The sequence below is a fragment of the Eublepharis macularius genome, chromosome 4 (assembly GCF_028583425.1).
Source record: "Eublepharis macularius isolate TG4126 chromosome 4, MPM_Emac_v1.0, whole genome shotgun sequence".
NCBI classification, from domain to species: Eukaryota; Metazoa; Chordata; class Lepidosauria; order Squamata; family Eublepharidae; genus Eublepharis; species Eublepharis macularius.
The window spans coordinates 161,661,540-161,677,460 of NC_072793.1; the positions used below are offsets into that span (position 1 = coordinate 161,661,540).

Consider the following 15,921-nt stretch of genomic DNA (forward strand, 5'->3'; position numbering starts at 1 on the left):
TACAGATTACAAGTGAGGAGAAAGTTTATCTCCATTTCAATTTCATGTGTTTTACTAGACAGAAGCACTTTCCATGAGCTTTTCCACAGCAGAGGCTGCCCCCTCCATGGCAGCAAAACCCATCCTGTGGGAATTTCACCTATACCTCAACTCTGGCTCCCCTCCTTCCTCTCACACGCCTCCCGATTTCCTGAGATAGTAGTTTAATGAGGCCTGCACTGGCACACAGGAGTTAAAGACACTACCTGTGTCTGCAAATAGTAAAGTCCACTCCTCAAGTAAAGATGTACACCTGAAGCTCTTTGAGTGCCCTAGCGTTTGCAATTCATTAGGCTTACATGAAGAATTTGAACAAATAAAAGAATGGAAGGCCTTGCTCTACTCTTAATCAAGGTCCCTTATTAATATGCAGGAGAAAGAAGAAGTGATTGAATCCTTGGCATTTGAAATCACATCAAGATAGAAAACCTTGTTCTACACTAGAGAGGATAAAAAGCAGCATTTGTACAGGGCACTGCAACAAGGGGCATGGTGGCATTTTACAATTATCCTCCATTTCAGCCTCCAGATTTCCCTGAGGTAGAGGCCGAAATGAAGGCTGAAGAGAACGACTGGACCGATTCAGCGAATTTCAAGGCACAGTCAAGACTCCAGACCTGGGTCTCTGCAATCTCCCAAATGACGATACCACACTGGCTCCCTAATAGGGCCTGATCCTGCCATTGTGAAGGAAGATTCCCCACAGCATCTTTCAACATGTTGACAACTCTCTCACAATGAAGAAGTTGTCCCAATTTATTCCTTCTTCATCTTCTATGGAAGAAAGGAAAATGGACTCATTTTTCCAGCAAGAAAGGCCCCCTAAGGAAGGAGGAACTAATTCAGTCTCGACTTAGTTACGATTCAGCTTACACACTTAGCCAAAGCTCAAGGGAATATGGATTCATATCAAGCTGACTTTCAGATATAATGGAATGAAGCCACAGAATTGGCTGGCAGGAAGGCCCCTCCCCCCCACCCCAGGTAGGTAGGTCAATATATTCCAAGTGGAATGAAGGCAGAACCACAACTCTCAGATGCTGAAGGGTCCAGCCGCTCATACCTGCTGTGTTCTTGGCTTCCGCAGAGTGATGCACCAACGTCTCACCCACTTCCTCTAGCCAGGAGATAAGGTCAGGTTTGCAGGTCCAAGATCCTTCTGGGAGGAAAAGCAGCATAAACTGACTAGACACATCTTTCAAACTGTATCTGTGCTCCAGACTGTCTAGGATAACAACCATTCATTCTCCAGGAATCTTACAGCATTGAAATTCAGGGGAACAGGTAAGGAACAGAGGGGATTTCACAGGACATTCACAAAAGGACATTCACAAAACGACTCAGGACCTTCCACGCACTACTGAAATCATTGCTTACCCAGAGAGGCCACGTTCCCATAGTTCTCCAGCATGACTTCTCTGTAAAGAGCTCTCTGGCCAGCATCCAGCAGAGCCCACTCCTCCTCTGTGAAGTAGACGGCCACCTCCTTGAAGGACACGAGGCCCTGGAGGGAGGAAGCATTTTATCCACAGCTAAGTCCAGGTGGGGAAGTCTTTATTTTCACGTGGGAAAAGGGAGCAGTGTTCACAGCCTACCATGTTCGTGTGACAAACGGAGGGGAGGCCAAGCAGTTCCTTGCTCATCTTCCTGACCTGACTCTTCTGCAAAATAGCTCTTTCCACTCGTCTTCAATGAAGTTGTGGTTGGGATCCCATCACTGACGTCTTTCTGCTGCCGGCGAACAGGACAAAGCAGGGGGAAGATGTCTCCCGTAAAATTTGCGACTTTCCCCCCTCCCAACTCTTCTGTCCAAACACTCCACATCCTTTTACGAATATGATGCTCTAGGTCAGCTGTTTACCCAAACACCCTGCAAATATATCCATAAAAGATACTACTTCACAAAAAGTCTTACCGCCCACAAGGCCACAGTTGCCAGCCTGAAAGAATCATGTTCCACTCTTATGCAATTTCTGAAGTTTTCTCCCCAAATCCTCCTTCTCCCTAATCCTCTTGCAGCTGTTTTCTCCCTCTTCCCTTGGCAGCTCTCTTAGCTTTTTCCTACTTGCTTTGTTGAATGGGATAGGTGAGAAACCCCAAAACGCTAAACCTGTTGTTGTTGTAACACGAGCCCCTTATTGTGTGCTATTCTTCCGATGGCTTCACGAGAACCTGTGAATTCAGTTGAAGGAATCAGGAAGCTGGTGCACCTACCAGATGTCGCTGCATCAACAGATTTAAGGTAAGCAGCTACTGGGGTGCCAAGAACAGCCTGTAGGCTCCTGATCCATCAGAAATGACTGCTGCACACAACCAGATTTCAAAGAAGGGGGGTTCCTTATGCCCCCACAAGCCATTTATTTGTTCAGGCCTAATATCATTGGCCACAGTCCTAGGTCAATGTTGGGATCTATGACTTCTTTTAGAAGACCTGGGCTCTGAGCTGGATCTTGGGGAGAGGCAGGGTGGTCACTTGACCCCGGCGGCACCAAAGAGAGGGGAGGAGCACGGAGGCTTCTATATACGTGCGCGCATGCAGAACAAGCCTGGCCATCTAGCCCAGCTAGAAAACTCTTCAGTTTTGGGAAACTTCCAGTAGAAAGGAATACCAGGGTTGTAGGGCAGCCATCCCACATACATCCAAGCACAAAGCGGCTTTTGGGAGGAGGAATAATGCCAGGTGTAAAGAGTCCAGCTGGAGCATTCTGGCTTATTTATTTTTGAAATAGTTCTTATTTGCACAATAACCCTGCAGGGTAGGTCTCTACTTCCTCTCAGCATATTGAGATATGTTGATATGCCCAAGGGCATATCATTGGGACAAGGCTGACATGGCCAGGGGAAATTCCCAAATGGAAGCTGAATTCATATCAGAGAAAGCCCAACGGAATCTAACTGAAGCACAGGAATGAAATCCCCCCCCCAACCAAAGTGAAGGAAGGAGACCAACCCCACATCAAAGAATCACATCCTTTCCTCCCAAACCAAACTGAAGCAAGGCAGACAGCTGCAACGTAAACCAACAGAAGCAGACGGAAGCAAGGGAATGCCTTGTGCTTGCGGTTGGATACTGCTTGGTTCTGATCTGTGGTGTTACCCCATTTGCTGAACCCAGTGCCTGGCTGCTTTGAATGACACTGGTTCTCTTGGCCTAAGTTCCAGCCGTCTCTCTTCCCTCTGTTTGGTTTGGTAGGAATAGATGTGATTCTCTCATTAGATGTTTGCCCCCTCCCTTCACTTTGGTTGTGGGGAGGATTGTATTCCTGTCCAGTTTTGTCAGGGTGGGCTTTGTCTGGGATGAGTTCCGCTTGCATTTGGGAGTGTGCCGACCCATGGCAGCCTTGCCCTAGTGACTTTCTGCAAAGGGAGCCAACAGAATGTATTCTGTTGTTTAAAAGAGTTGTTTATTATATGTTTATATTAAAAACATTGATCATATTCATATATATAAAGAAAAACATAAGGGGGTGCCATTTTTTTACTTTTGCCCACACTCAAAAAACATGTAGATCTGGCCCTGCCTGGGCTACAGACTTTTAAATATATTCTGGATTTCAGGCACAGCCAGAAGCTCCAAGTTCCTTGGCCAAGAGCAGCTCAATACTTACGGAGGATTTGGGAGGCTGAGGGCCCATTCTCTAAACTGGGCCAAATCTAAGGCAGGCAGGAAGACTGCTTTCTTCACTCCCCCCCCCCACTCTCCTTCCAAAGGAGGGTATATCAGGCCCAGGGACTCTATCAGGTAGGACAGAGAGCCATTGTTGGAAAATGATTTGGAAAATCTGAATAGATCTGAAACATCTTCTTAGAAGATGTTCCTTGCCTGTAAACAACTTTCTTCTGATAAGCCATTTTAACGCCGCCCTGAGCCCATCTGTGGGGAGGGCGGGGTATAAAATAAATAAATAAATAAATGGGCTCAAACAATTGCTCTCTTTTAATGATCTACGTACAATCAGATGGTATTCTAATATTCTTTTTAGTGAATCTATGTTAAAGTATAAACAATGAATAGAAAGACAAAATGGAGGCAAGAAAATCTTTTTTTTTAACTTGGAACTTCTCAGGGGCTTCTTAAGTGCATGTCTATATCTGTATCAGGACTGGCAGGGTCATCTAGAACAGCTGTCCAAATGGTCCCATGCCTTAAAAAAAATGCAAGGGCAGGAGCTCCAATGTAACCATTTCATGGTCTCTGTTGGCCTCTCTTGTCTACTTTCAAAAGCATCTGGTGCTCTGACTAGATTCTGGGCCCGGGAATGAGAAGGAGGCTGTGAATCCATGTCCATCAATGGAACCTCCACGTTCTGAGGCACTCTACCCTTGAACGCTGACCGAGGGCCCAGAGGGGTTTCTGGAAGGCCGAGGGGCGTTTCAGCACAGCAAAGATGGCTCCGGGGAGGCAGAACATCCGCGCCCCCCCCCACCATCCCGGGGCGGAGGCCAGGTCCCAGCAAAACAGGCACAAAGAAGGCCCGCGTCTGAGCGGGAGCATTTCAGCGCAAGCTACGGAGGGGGGATGCCTTCAGAGAACCTCCCCGGAGCCTTCCTTTCGTGCCCTTCGAGGGCTCAGCTCCCTTCCCAGGCTGGCGGCGAGCGCAGAGCACCGGCCTAGGGCCACGCTCACTCCGGCATGCAGCCCCGAAGCAAGGCAGACAGCTGCAACGTAAACCAACAGAAGCAGACGGAAGCAAGGGAATGCCTTGTGCTTCCGGTTGGATACTGCTTGGTTCTGATCTGTGGTGTTACCCCATTTGCTGAACCCAGTGCCTGGCTGCTTTGAATGACACTGGTTCTCTTGGCCTAAGTTCCAGCCGTCTCTCTTCCCTCTGTTTGGTTTGGTAGGAATAGATGTGATTCTCTCATTAGATGTTTGCCCCCTCCCTTCACTTTGGTTGTGGGGGGATTGTATTCCTGTCCAGTTTTGTCAGGATGGGCTTTCTCTGGGATGAGTTCCACTTGCATTCGGGAGTGTGCCGACCCATGGCAGCCTTGACCCAGTGACTTTCTGTAAAGAGAGCCAACACAATGTATTCTGTTGTTTAAAAAAGAACAGAAGAAAAATATAAGGGGGCGCCATTTTTTACTTTTGCCCCCACTCAGAAAATAGGTAGATCTGGCCCTGCCTGGGCTACAGACTTTTAAATATATTCTGGATTTCAGGCACAGCCAGAAGCTCCAAGTTCCTTGGCAAAGAACAGCTCAATACTTACGGAGGATTTGGGAGGCTGAGGGCCCTTTCTCTAAACTGGGCCAAATCTAAGTTAGGCAGGAAGTCTGCTTTCTTGACTCCCCCCCCACTCCCCACTCCCCCTCCAAAGGAGGGTATATCAGGCCAGGGACTCTGTCAGGTAGGACAGGGAGCCATTGCTGGAAAATGATTTGGAAAACCTGAATATATCTGAAACATCTTCTTAGATGTTCCTTGTCTGTAAACAACTTTCTTCTGAGAAGCCATTTTAATGCCGCCCTGAGCCCATCTGTGGGGAGGGCGGGGCATAAATAAATAAATAAATAAATGGGCTCAAACAATTGCTCTCCTTTAATGATCTACGTACAATCAGGAGATGGTATCCTAATATTCTTTTTATGAATCGATGTTAAAGTATAAACAATGAATAGAAAGACAAAATGGAGGCAAGAGAATCTATTTTTTTAACTTGTGTACTAGACCTGCTGACAGACCTATAAGATTTCTGAGGTGTACCTCTTGCCAGGAGTGGAAGGATCCATTATAAGAAAGCTTAACTAGATACTTAGAGCTTCTCAAGGGCTTCTGAAGTGCACGCCTATATCTGTATCAGGCCTGGCAGGGTCATCTAGAACAGCTGTCCAAAGGGCCCTATGCTATTAAAAAAAAGCAAGAGCAGGACCTCCAATGTAACCATTTCATGGCCTCTGCTGGCCTCTCTTGTCTACTTTCAAAAGCAACTGGTGTTCTGACTAGATTCTGGGCCAGGGAATGGAAAACAGGCTGGGAATCCATGTCCATCAATGGAACCTCCACCTTCTGAGGCACTTTACCCTTGAACGCTGACCGAGGGTCCAGAGGGGTTTCTGGAAGGCCGAGGGGCGTTTCAGCACAGCAAAGATGGCTCAAGGGAGGCAGAACATCCGCGCGCCCCCTCCCCACCATCCCGGGGCGGAGGCCAGGTCCCAGCAAAACAGGCACAAAGAAGGCCCGCGTCTGAGCGGGAGCATTTCAGCGCAAGCTACGGAGGGGGGATGCCTTCAGAGAACCTCCCCGGAGCCTTCCTTTCGTGCCCTTCGAGGGTTCAGCTCCCTTCCCAGGCTGGCGGCGAGCGCAGAGCACCGGCCTAGGGCCACGCTCACTCCGGCATGCAGCCCCGAGCCTCCCTCCACAGAAGACGCGGGGAAAGCGCTTCGTGCCGTGCAGAGTCTCCCGCAAACCCTCTGCTGCCCTCGGGCCCAACTCTTGCAGCCCGCGGGGTTTTGGGGGTGGCCCCGAACTAGGAAATCACCCAGCCCTGCTGCACGCTGATGCAGACGCAGGGGAGGGGGGAGCAAAGGCCACCTGAACCCCGGCCGAAGGAAGGCGCCTTCCCGACGCCGCCACTAACCTTCCAGACAAGCCGCGGTTCGTCTTTCCCGCTGAGAAATGAGTTCTCCTCCCCTCCAGGCGCCCACCTCCTCCTCCAGGCAGGCAGCCCCGAAGGGCGCAGGGAGGAGCCTCCGGCGGGCCGACTGGGCGCCTCTGCGGGGGAGGGGAGGCCGTCATCGCTGCCGGCAATCCGGGGTCATTGTCTCCCCCAGGCCGGGCCCATCCCATCCCCCCCCCCCAAATTCCGGCCTGAAGAAGGACACAACAGTTTCCACGCAGTTTATTTTTAGTCCGCCTCTCACTCAGCTTTCAGGTGGATTTCATTTGGGCCAGCCATGGTTTTTAACAGAAAGGGTCAAATTATTCCCCGCAAGTAATAACTTTCTTAGCAGATTTCCAGGCACCTCGTGCTTTTAGCTTAATGCAAGAGACGTGACAGAATTTGATCTAGTGTCTACTTAAGTGGCAATGTCTCGATTTCCATTCGAGGCTGTACTCCCGATTAGCCACGCGTAGGAGCGGGTGGGCCTCTTCCTTCTGGAGGAATAGCTGCGCCCTGCAGAGCCGCTTTGCACCGGGATTTACCAAAGCACACCACCACTCCGACCGCCTTTAGTTTCGCTTTGAATGGGTCCGGATCCGCCATTCCTTCTTTCCTCCTTTCGCCTCACTCCGAAGGTTGGGCTTCACCCTATTGGCCCTCGCTGTCTTGGCTCCGCCCCCACAGGGACACATTCACCACCAGCAAATGGGTTTTCTTTCTTTTGTCAGGTGCGATGTAAGTAGCAGCTGCGGAGTTCCAAATTTTAGGTTTTAGTGGACTTTTAAACGTTCCTGGCCATGGCCTCCCCCGCCTTCTTTCTTGTGATCCGAGGTGAACAATTTGCTTTCCGATGGTTGTTGGGGGTTTTCCGGGCTGTATTGCCGTGGTCTTGGCATTGTAGTTCCTGATGTTTCGCCAGCAGCTGTGGCTGGCATCTTCAGAGGTGTAGCACCAAAAGACAGAGAGAGATCTCTGTCTTTTGGTGCTACACCTCTGAAGATGCCAGCCACAGCTGCTGGCGAAACATCAGGAACTACAATGCCAAGACCACGGCAATACAGCCCGGAAAACCCCCAACAACCATCGTTCTCCGGCCGTGAAAGCCTTCGACAATACAATTTGCTTTCCTCTTTCAGTCTGTGGCAGCCACGAAGGGGTTTGTTTGGGGGACGGGGTAAAGGTTGGAACGGGCATTGAAGAAATAGGGATAACCACAAAAACCAGTGAGAAGCATTAAAGTCACCAGAGAACAATCGCTTAGAAATCAAAATACCTGCTTACTCTACCTGGGGATGGTGCACGACCTTTCTAGGGGCCATTTCAATGCGAACCTCTCACATGAACTTACTGAAGTGCCCACCACACCACCCCTCCCTCAATCCAACTTCACCTCACACCTCTCACAGCCATCACCTTACTGCTGCCAAGAAGCCTTCTGGCAGCCATCCTGCAAGATACACCGATACTAAATGCGGCAAGGAAATATGCAAGTCCTGCTCCTGTGGTGTGCCGAGCAGCAGTGGCCAAGTATTAGCAAGATCACCCCAAGATGCACTGAGCAGCAGAGTCCTCTCTGCTCCTCTTCCCCCCCCCCGTCCCCAGCCCCCGGCAGAGGGGGGGAGAGGAGTGGAGGTCATTTGCATATGTGGCCTAATTGGCATCTTCCTAACATTCTAAAGAGTATACAGTTGCTATTGGGAATCATTGAATGTGTCCCGAGGTAAAAATAGACCTCCCAGTCTTTTCCTCTAGGGTTGCCAATCTCCCTGTGGGGCTTGCTTTCCTGTGTGGCTAGTACGCTCCTGTCTGCTCGCACCTTTCCCCCTCCCTGATGGGTCAGCTGTGGAACTCTGTCTTCTGAGGCAAAAATCAGGTAAAGGAAACTGCACACTGTTGAAGAAAGACAGTACAAGACTCCTGAACAGGGATTTTATATAAAGTCAGTATGGCAACTGAGTTTTTAAATGTTCATGGGGAGATGGTACACGACCTTTCTAGGGGCCATTTCAATGCAAACCTCTCACATGAACCTGCCAAACTGCCCACCACACCACCCCTCCCTCAGTCCAACTCCACCTCACACTTCTTGCAGCCATCATCTCTTACTGCCTCCAAGAAGCCTCATGGCAGACGTTGTGCAAGATGTACCGATACTAAAAAGAGGAAGCAACTTAGAGATGCAGCAAAGAAATATGCACATTATACTCCTGCGGTGCACTGAGAAGCAGTGACCAGGTACCAAGAAGTCCTGTGTCCAAAGGAAAGTCCACAAGTTTTTCCTCAAAAAGGGGGCTCCAGTGATGCTGCTCCAGAACCTCAGCCCACCCAAAGTCTGTAATGGCACCAGACTACGAGTGAAAGCCCTCCACAGGAACATCATCGAGGCCACACTGTTCACAGACAGTGCTCGGGGGGAGTTGGTGTTCGTACCATGCATACTATTCATACCATCATATCTGTCCCAGGGGCAGATACTGAAGGTGGCAGGAATTGACTTGATGGAGGACTGGTTCTCATATGGGCAGTTGTACGTGAGCTCACTCAGCAGCCTGGTGATCCTAGCACCTGAGGGGGAAACCACCAATGAGGTCTTCAAAGAGGTCCTTCAGTAGAAAAAAATGGATGTACGTAGTTTTCATTTTATTTATTTCACTACGCCTTCCCTTTAAAAATCTTTTCAATAAACATGACATTTTGTCTAGATGCACAGAGGAACTCACGTAATTAAAAAGGTTCTATAGTTGAATATTTAATATTAATCATATGTTATAGTGCATGTGTGCGGTTAAGCATACAGTAGTCAGTACTGTATTTAATGCAAGATACACCGAAGCTAAAAAGAGTAAGCAACTTAGAGATGCGCTAAGGAAATTTGCAAGTCCTGCTTCTGTGGTGTACCGAGCAGCAGTGGCAAGATCATCCCAAGGTGCACAGAGTGGCAGCCTCTCTCTATAAGCAAAGCAATCTTGGAAGACGAGTAGAGAGGTACTCACTTCCAAGGAAGGTCAAGGCTCACTCAGGCATGGCCTATGATCCTTTGCTACCTTTAAGCTGCCTCTTAACCACATCCATGCAGAAACAACCCTGTTCAGCATCTCAGAACAGAGCAACGTGGCCCAAGTGCTGCGCAACTGTAAGCTCCCTGTTTGGGATGAGAACACCATGGTGCTTAAGGGGTGTTCTGAGGCACTGAGCATAACCCTCAAAGATGTTAGGGGCAACAAGAGAGCGATGAGAGGAGTCAGTGTTGCTGGCTGGAGACCTCTGGCAGACTCTGCCAGTAGTCCCAAGGGGAAGTCGAGCTGACGAGGTTACCACGTGTGTCAAGGTGTTGTATCTGTGGCCCCTCATCAGGAAACTCAAAGAATATGAGGGTCCACTTGAGAGGCGAGGTGTCTGCTGGGGAATTCTCTGAACTCCTACTAAAAATAGGGGATGGAGCATATCCCAAGTCCAAGGGAAAGGAGACCATCCCTGCAGACCTGGGCACCGTAGTGATGACCCCTGCAGACCTAACAGCCAAGATATACCCTGATATTGCCATTATCACGGAGAAGTCCATGGACGGGCTGTGAAAGCATGCCATTCTAACCCCCAAGAATGACAAGGCTGCTATCATTAATGAAACACCACATAACTCCCTTGAAGGGGCAGAAATGGGAGTACAGAACTGTGGACTCAGTGGTGAAAATGGATGACACAGTCCTCTACCCCATGGAATTCCTCAACATGCATAACCCTCCTGGTTTCCCAGCCCACACGCTTCTCCTCAAACTGGAGGCTCCAGTGATGCTGCTCCAGAACTTCAGCCCACCTAAACTCTGCAAAGGCACAAGAATACAAGGGAAAGCCCTCCACAGGAACATCATCGAGGCCACATTGTTCACCGGTAGTACTCGGGGGGAGTTGATGTTCATACCACTCATACTATGCATACCATCATATAACCTCTTTGAGTTCTCCAGTTTCCCTCAAGATCTGCTTTGCTATGACAATTAACAAGTTCCAAGAGTACATACTGAAGGTGGCAGGAATTGACTTGAGGGAGGACTGCTTCTCACATGGGCAGTTGTACGTGAGCTCACCCAGCAGCCTGGTGATCCTAGTACCTGAGGGGAAAACACCAATGATGTCTATAAAGAGGTCTTTCAGTAGGAAAAAAAACCCTGGCTGTATGTGGTTTTCACTTTATTTATTGCGCTACAAAGTCTTCCTTTTAAAAATCTTTTCAATAAACAATACATTTTGAAATTCACTTAATCAGTTTTCGGCATCAACACGCTTCGCTTTATTCAAACACTTGTGAAGCTCGGGTACTATACTATTATACTACAAATGCAACGAACCAGCCCCCCACCCCACAAACCAAAAAATATTACATACCCATAAGATCCAGTAACCTTTATTGGCATCATAGAAGCGTCAAGAAAGCAATGACAATGGCAATACAGTACAATTTGCCAAAATGAGGGCAAACTAATTTACAGGTGGTTGTAGTTGTAACTACTAATAAAAATGAAGAACGACAATAAACCCTCCCCCCAGGAACCTGACAATCCTAACAGGTATCACAGTCAACCTTCCCTCTCCCTTCCTATCCCCTTTACCATTTCCCCCCGTTTTCCCTTCCCCTCAGCACATTTGCCAGAAACTCTACCACCAGTTCAGTAATTCAGGAGATCTGTCTGCTAACAAAAATTCCACACCTCTAATAGTCGCCATCTTGAAAGAGAGGGCGAATCAGTCGTGAACACAGCTGGGTAAACAGCGGGCAGTATAAAAATATATGCTGAATGGAGTCAGGTTCACGGCAGTGACACCTGCAGAATCTTGCCTCATGAGGAACATCCTTATATCTGCCTGTGGCCACGGCTGAGGGAAATATATTAAGACTGGCTAGCATGAAAGCTCTGTGTTGAGAGGGAATTGATAGAGTCGAGAAATACTGGGCCGTAGCATTATGTGGAAAGGAAAGACCTCAAGACTGGGGGGAGCAAGTCCCCGCTGTGCCAGCATTTATCACCTGTGAATCAATGTCCCAAATTCTCGTGCAAATTATTCAGAATATATGAGTTTCACTAGAATTAGCCAGAGAATCTAGATCGATATCCAGAGTATTAATTTTTTCAGATACTGATTGGGACTACTGAGAAACAAGGATCGGCCCTTTTAGAAGCAGTAAGGCTATTGGAGGGAGGGCGAAAATAAAGACGTAACCAATATTTAAAGATAGCAATCCAAGCACTGGATTCTATGGACATACCCATAAGTATTATAACTAGATTTAAAGTGGTTAAATACCGTAGCACCCAATAGGAGCCCTGAGCCGCAGAGTGGCAAGCTGCTGTACTGCAGCCCAAGCCCTGCTCACAGCCTAAGTTCGATCCCGGTGGAAGCCGGGTCCAGGTAGCTGGTTCAGAGTTGACTCAGCCTTCCATCATTCCAAGGTCGATAGAATGAGTTCTAAAGAATCCAGTTTCCCTCAAGATCTGCTTTGCTATGACGATTAACAAGTTTCAAGGGTATGAGAGTGGGATTAGCTTCATTTACTTGAAGAAGTGGATCCTTTGGTGTAAGAAAAGCTTCTTTCGCTGAAGATCTTCCCACACTGCAAACATTTATATGATTTCTCTCAACTCCGGATTCTCTGATGGCACACAAGGTTTGCTCTCTATCTGAAACTCTTTGCATGCTCGGAGCAATGGTACGATTTCTTCCATGTGAATTTTTTAGTGTGGAATAATGTTTGACTTGTAGATGAAACTCTTTCCACAATCCAAGCATTTAAACGGTTTCTTCCCTGAATGACTCCTTTGGTGACAAGGAAGCTTTGTGTTGCAACTGAAGCTTTTTCCACACTCGAAGCATTTATAAGGTTTCTCCCCTGTGTGACTTCTTTGGTGCCAAGTAAGGCTTGTGCTGCATTTGAAGTTCTTGTCACATTCCAAGCATTCATACGGTTTCTCCTGTGTGCCTCCTTTGGTGCTGAATAAGTTCTTTGCTGTATGTGAAGCTCTTCCTACACTCCAAACATGCATATGGTTTCTCCCCTGTGTGACTTCTTTGATGGTAAGTAAGGTTCATGTTATATCTGAAGGTTTTCCCACACTCCAAGCATTCATACGGTTTCTCCCCTGTGTGAATCCCTTGGTGACAAGTAAGGTGTATGCTGCGTGTGAAACTCTTCCCACATTCCAAGCATTCATATGGTTTCTTCCCTGTGTGAATCCCTTGGTGACAAGTAAGGTGTATGCTGCGTGTGAAGCTCTTCTTACACTCCAAGCATTTATATGGTTTCTCCCGTGTGACTCCTTTGGTGCTGAGTAAGGCTTGTGCTTTGTGTGAAGCACTTGCCACATTCCAAGCATTGATATGGTTTCTCCTGTGTGACTCCTTTGGTGCTGAGTAGGGCTTGTGCTGTGTGTGAAGCATTTCTAATACTCCAAGCATTCATATGGCTGCTCCCCCGTGAGACTCCTTTGGTGCCGAGTAAGGGCTGTGCTCTGTGTGAAGCTCTTCTTACACTCCAAACATTCGTATGGTTTCTCCCGTGTGACTCCTTTGGTGCTGAGTAAGGCTTGTGCTTTGTGTGAAACTCTTCCCACATTCCAAGCATTCTTATGGTTTCTCCCCCGTGTGACTCCTATGGTGCCGAGTAAGGCTTGTGCTGCGTGTGAAGCTCTTCTTACACTCCAAGCATTTATATGGTTTCTCCCCTCTGTGACTCCTTTGGTGCTGAGTAAGGCTTGTGTTGCGTGTGAAGCTCTTCTTACACTCCAAGCATTCATATGGTTTCTCCCCTGTGTGACTCCTTTGGTGCCGAGTAAGGGATGTGCTCTGTGTAAAGTACTTTCCACATTCCAAGCATTTATATGGTTTCTCCCCTGTGTGACTCCTTTGATGCTGAGTAAGGCTTGTGGTGCGTATGAAACTCTTCCCACATTCCAAGCATTCATATGGTTTCTCCCCAGTGTGACTCCTTTGGTGCCGAGTAAGGGATGTGCTCTGTGTAAAGTACTTTCCACATTCCAAGCATTTATATGGTTTCTCCCCTGTGTGACTCCTTTGATGCTGAGTAAGGCTTGTGCTGTGTATGAAACTCTTCCCACATTCCAAGCATTCATATGGTTTCTCCCCAGTGTGACTCCTTTGGTGCCGAGTAAGGGCTGTGCTGTGTGTGAAGCACTTACCACATTCCAAGCATTTATATGGTTTCTCCCCTGTGTGACTCCTTTGGTGATGAATAAGGCCTGTTTTGCATCTGAAGCTTTTCCCACATTCCAAGCATTCATATGGTTTCTCCCCGGTGTGAATAGTTTGGTGATCATTAAGGCTTTTTCTGTATGTGAAGCTCTTCCCACATTCCAAGCATGCATATGGTTTTTCCCCTGTGTGACTCTTTTGGTGACGAATAAGGCTTGCATTGTGTCTGAAGCTTTTCCCACAATCCAAGCATTCATATGGTTTCTCCCACGTGTGACTCCTTTGGTGCTGAGTAAAGGCTGTACTCTGTGTGAAGCTCTTCCCACATTCCAAGCATGCATATGGTTTCTCCCCAGTGTGAATCCTTTGGTGATCATTAAGGCTTGTTCTGCGTGTGAAGCTCTTCCCACATTCCAAACATTTGTACAGTTTCTCCTCAGTGTAAATTCCCTGGTTTCTCTTAACACTAGACTTGCAGCCAGAACTTTTCCCTTTCTTATTCCTTCCGTTTCCTTTCTTTATTTTTTCTTCAAATACGATTGCCTGGAGATCCTTGCCTTGAAAGGTAGATGATTTCTTGTTCTGTTTCTGGTTACCTGGCCTGCTTTGATTCTCTGCTTCTTCCTCCATATCCATATCCTTTTCTTTTCCCACATTCACTGTCTTTGGTTCCCCTTCACTTCTTGCTGGAATACAAACAGAGACCCAATAAACGTGCAAGGAACAGAACAATGACTACCTGGCAGAAAGAGTTCTAAGTGATGTATTCTTGCTGCAACGGGCTTGGAGACACCTCTGTCTTTAATGATCAGCAAAGACAGCAAAGGGGAGGGGAAGGGAGATGAGTTGAGAAGGCATTGCGGCTGGTATGTAGCTTTCAGATCCCAGAAGAAAATTATGCTTCACTCCTTTACAGATTACAAGTGAAGAGAAAGTTTATCTCCATTTCAATTTCATGTCTTTTACTAGACAGAAGAGCTTTCCATGAGCTTTTCCATAGCAGAGGCTGCCCCCTCCATGGCAGCAAAACCCATCTTGTGGGAATTTCACCTTTACCTCAACTCTGACTCCCCTCCTTCCTCTCACATACCTCCCGATCTCCTGCGATAGTAGTTTAATGAGGCCTGCACCGGCACACAGGAGTTAAAGACACTACCTGTGTCTCCAAATAGTAAAGTCCACTCAAGTATAGATGTAAACCTGAAGCTCTTTGAGTGCCCTAGCCTTTGCAATTCATAAAGCTTACATGAAGAATTTGAACAAATAAGAGAATGGAAGGCCTTGCTCTACTCTTAATCAAGGTCCCTTATTAATATGAAGAAGAAAGAAGAAGTGATTGAATCCTTGGCATTTGAAATCACATCAAGATAGAAAACCTTGCTCTACACTAGAGAGGATAAAAAGCAGCATTTGTACAGGGCACTGCAACAAGGGGCCTGGTGGCATTTTACAATTATCCTCCATTTCAGCCTCCAGATTTCCCTGAGGTATAGGCTGAAATGAAGGCTGAAGAGAACGACTTAACCCAAATTATTCAGCTGCTCATACCTGCTGTGCTCTTGGCTTCCGCAGAGTGATGCACCAACGTCTCACCCACTTCCTGTAGCCAGGAGATAAGGTCAGGTTTGCAGGTCCAAGATCCTTCTGGGAGGAAAAGCAGCATAAACTGACTAGACACATCTTTCAAACTGTATCTGTGCTACAGACTGTCTAGGATAACAACCATTCATTCTCCAGGAATCTTACAGCACTGAAATTTAGGGGAACAGTTAAGGAACAGAGGGGATTTCACAGGACATTCACAAAAGGGTTCAGGACCTTCCACACACTACTGAAATACTTGTTTACCCAGAGAGGCCACGTTCCCATAGTTCTCCAGCATGACTTCCCTGTAAAGAGCTCTCTGGCCAGCATCCAGCAGAGCCCACTCCTCCTCTGTGAAGTAGACGGCCACCTCCTTGAAGGACACGAGGCCCTGGAGGGAGGAAGCATTTTATCAACAACTAAGTCCAGGTGGGGAAGTCTTTATTTTCACGTGAGAAAAGGGAGCAGTGTTCATAGCCTACCGTGTTCA

General features: G+C 47.7%; 1 protein-coding gene and 1 pseudogene across 1 annotated transcript; both read right to left on the bottom strand.

Annotated features, from left to right (window-relative positions):
- Nucleotides 1-15,921, bottom strand: part of LOC129327740 (zinc finger protein 850-like) — a 35,292-nt pseudogene that overhangs the window by 3,318 nt on the left and 16,053 nt on the right.
- On the bottom strand, nucleotides 11,282-13,267 carry LOC129328361 (zinc finger protein ZFP2-like). Its single transcript, XM_054977374.1, has one exon. The coding sequence runs from the start codon at nucleotides 13,092-13,094 to the stop codon at nucleotides 12,597-12,599; it is 498 nt and encodes a 165-aa protein (XP_054833349.1). The 5' UTR covers nucleotides 13,095-13,267; the 3' UTR covers nucleotides 11,282-12,596.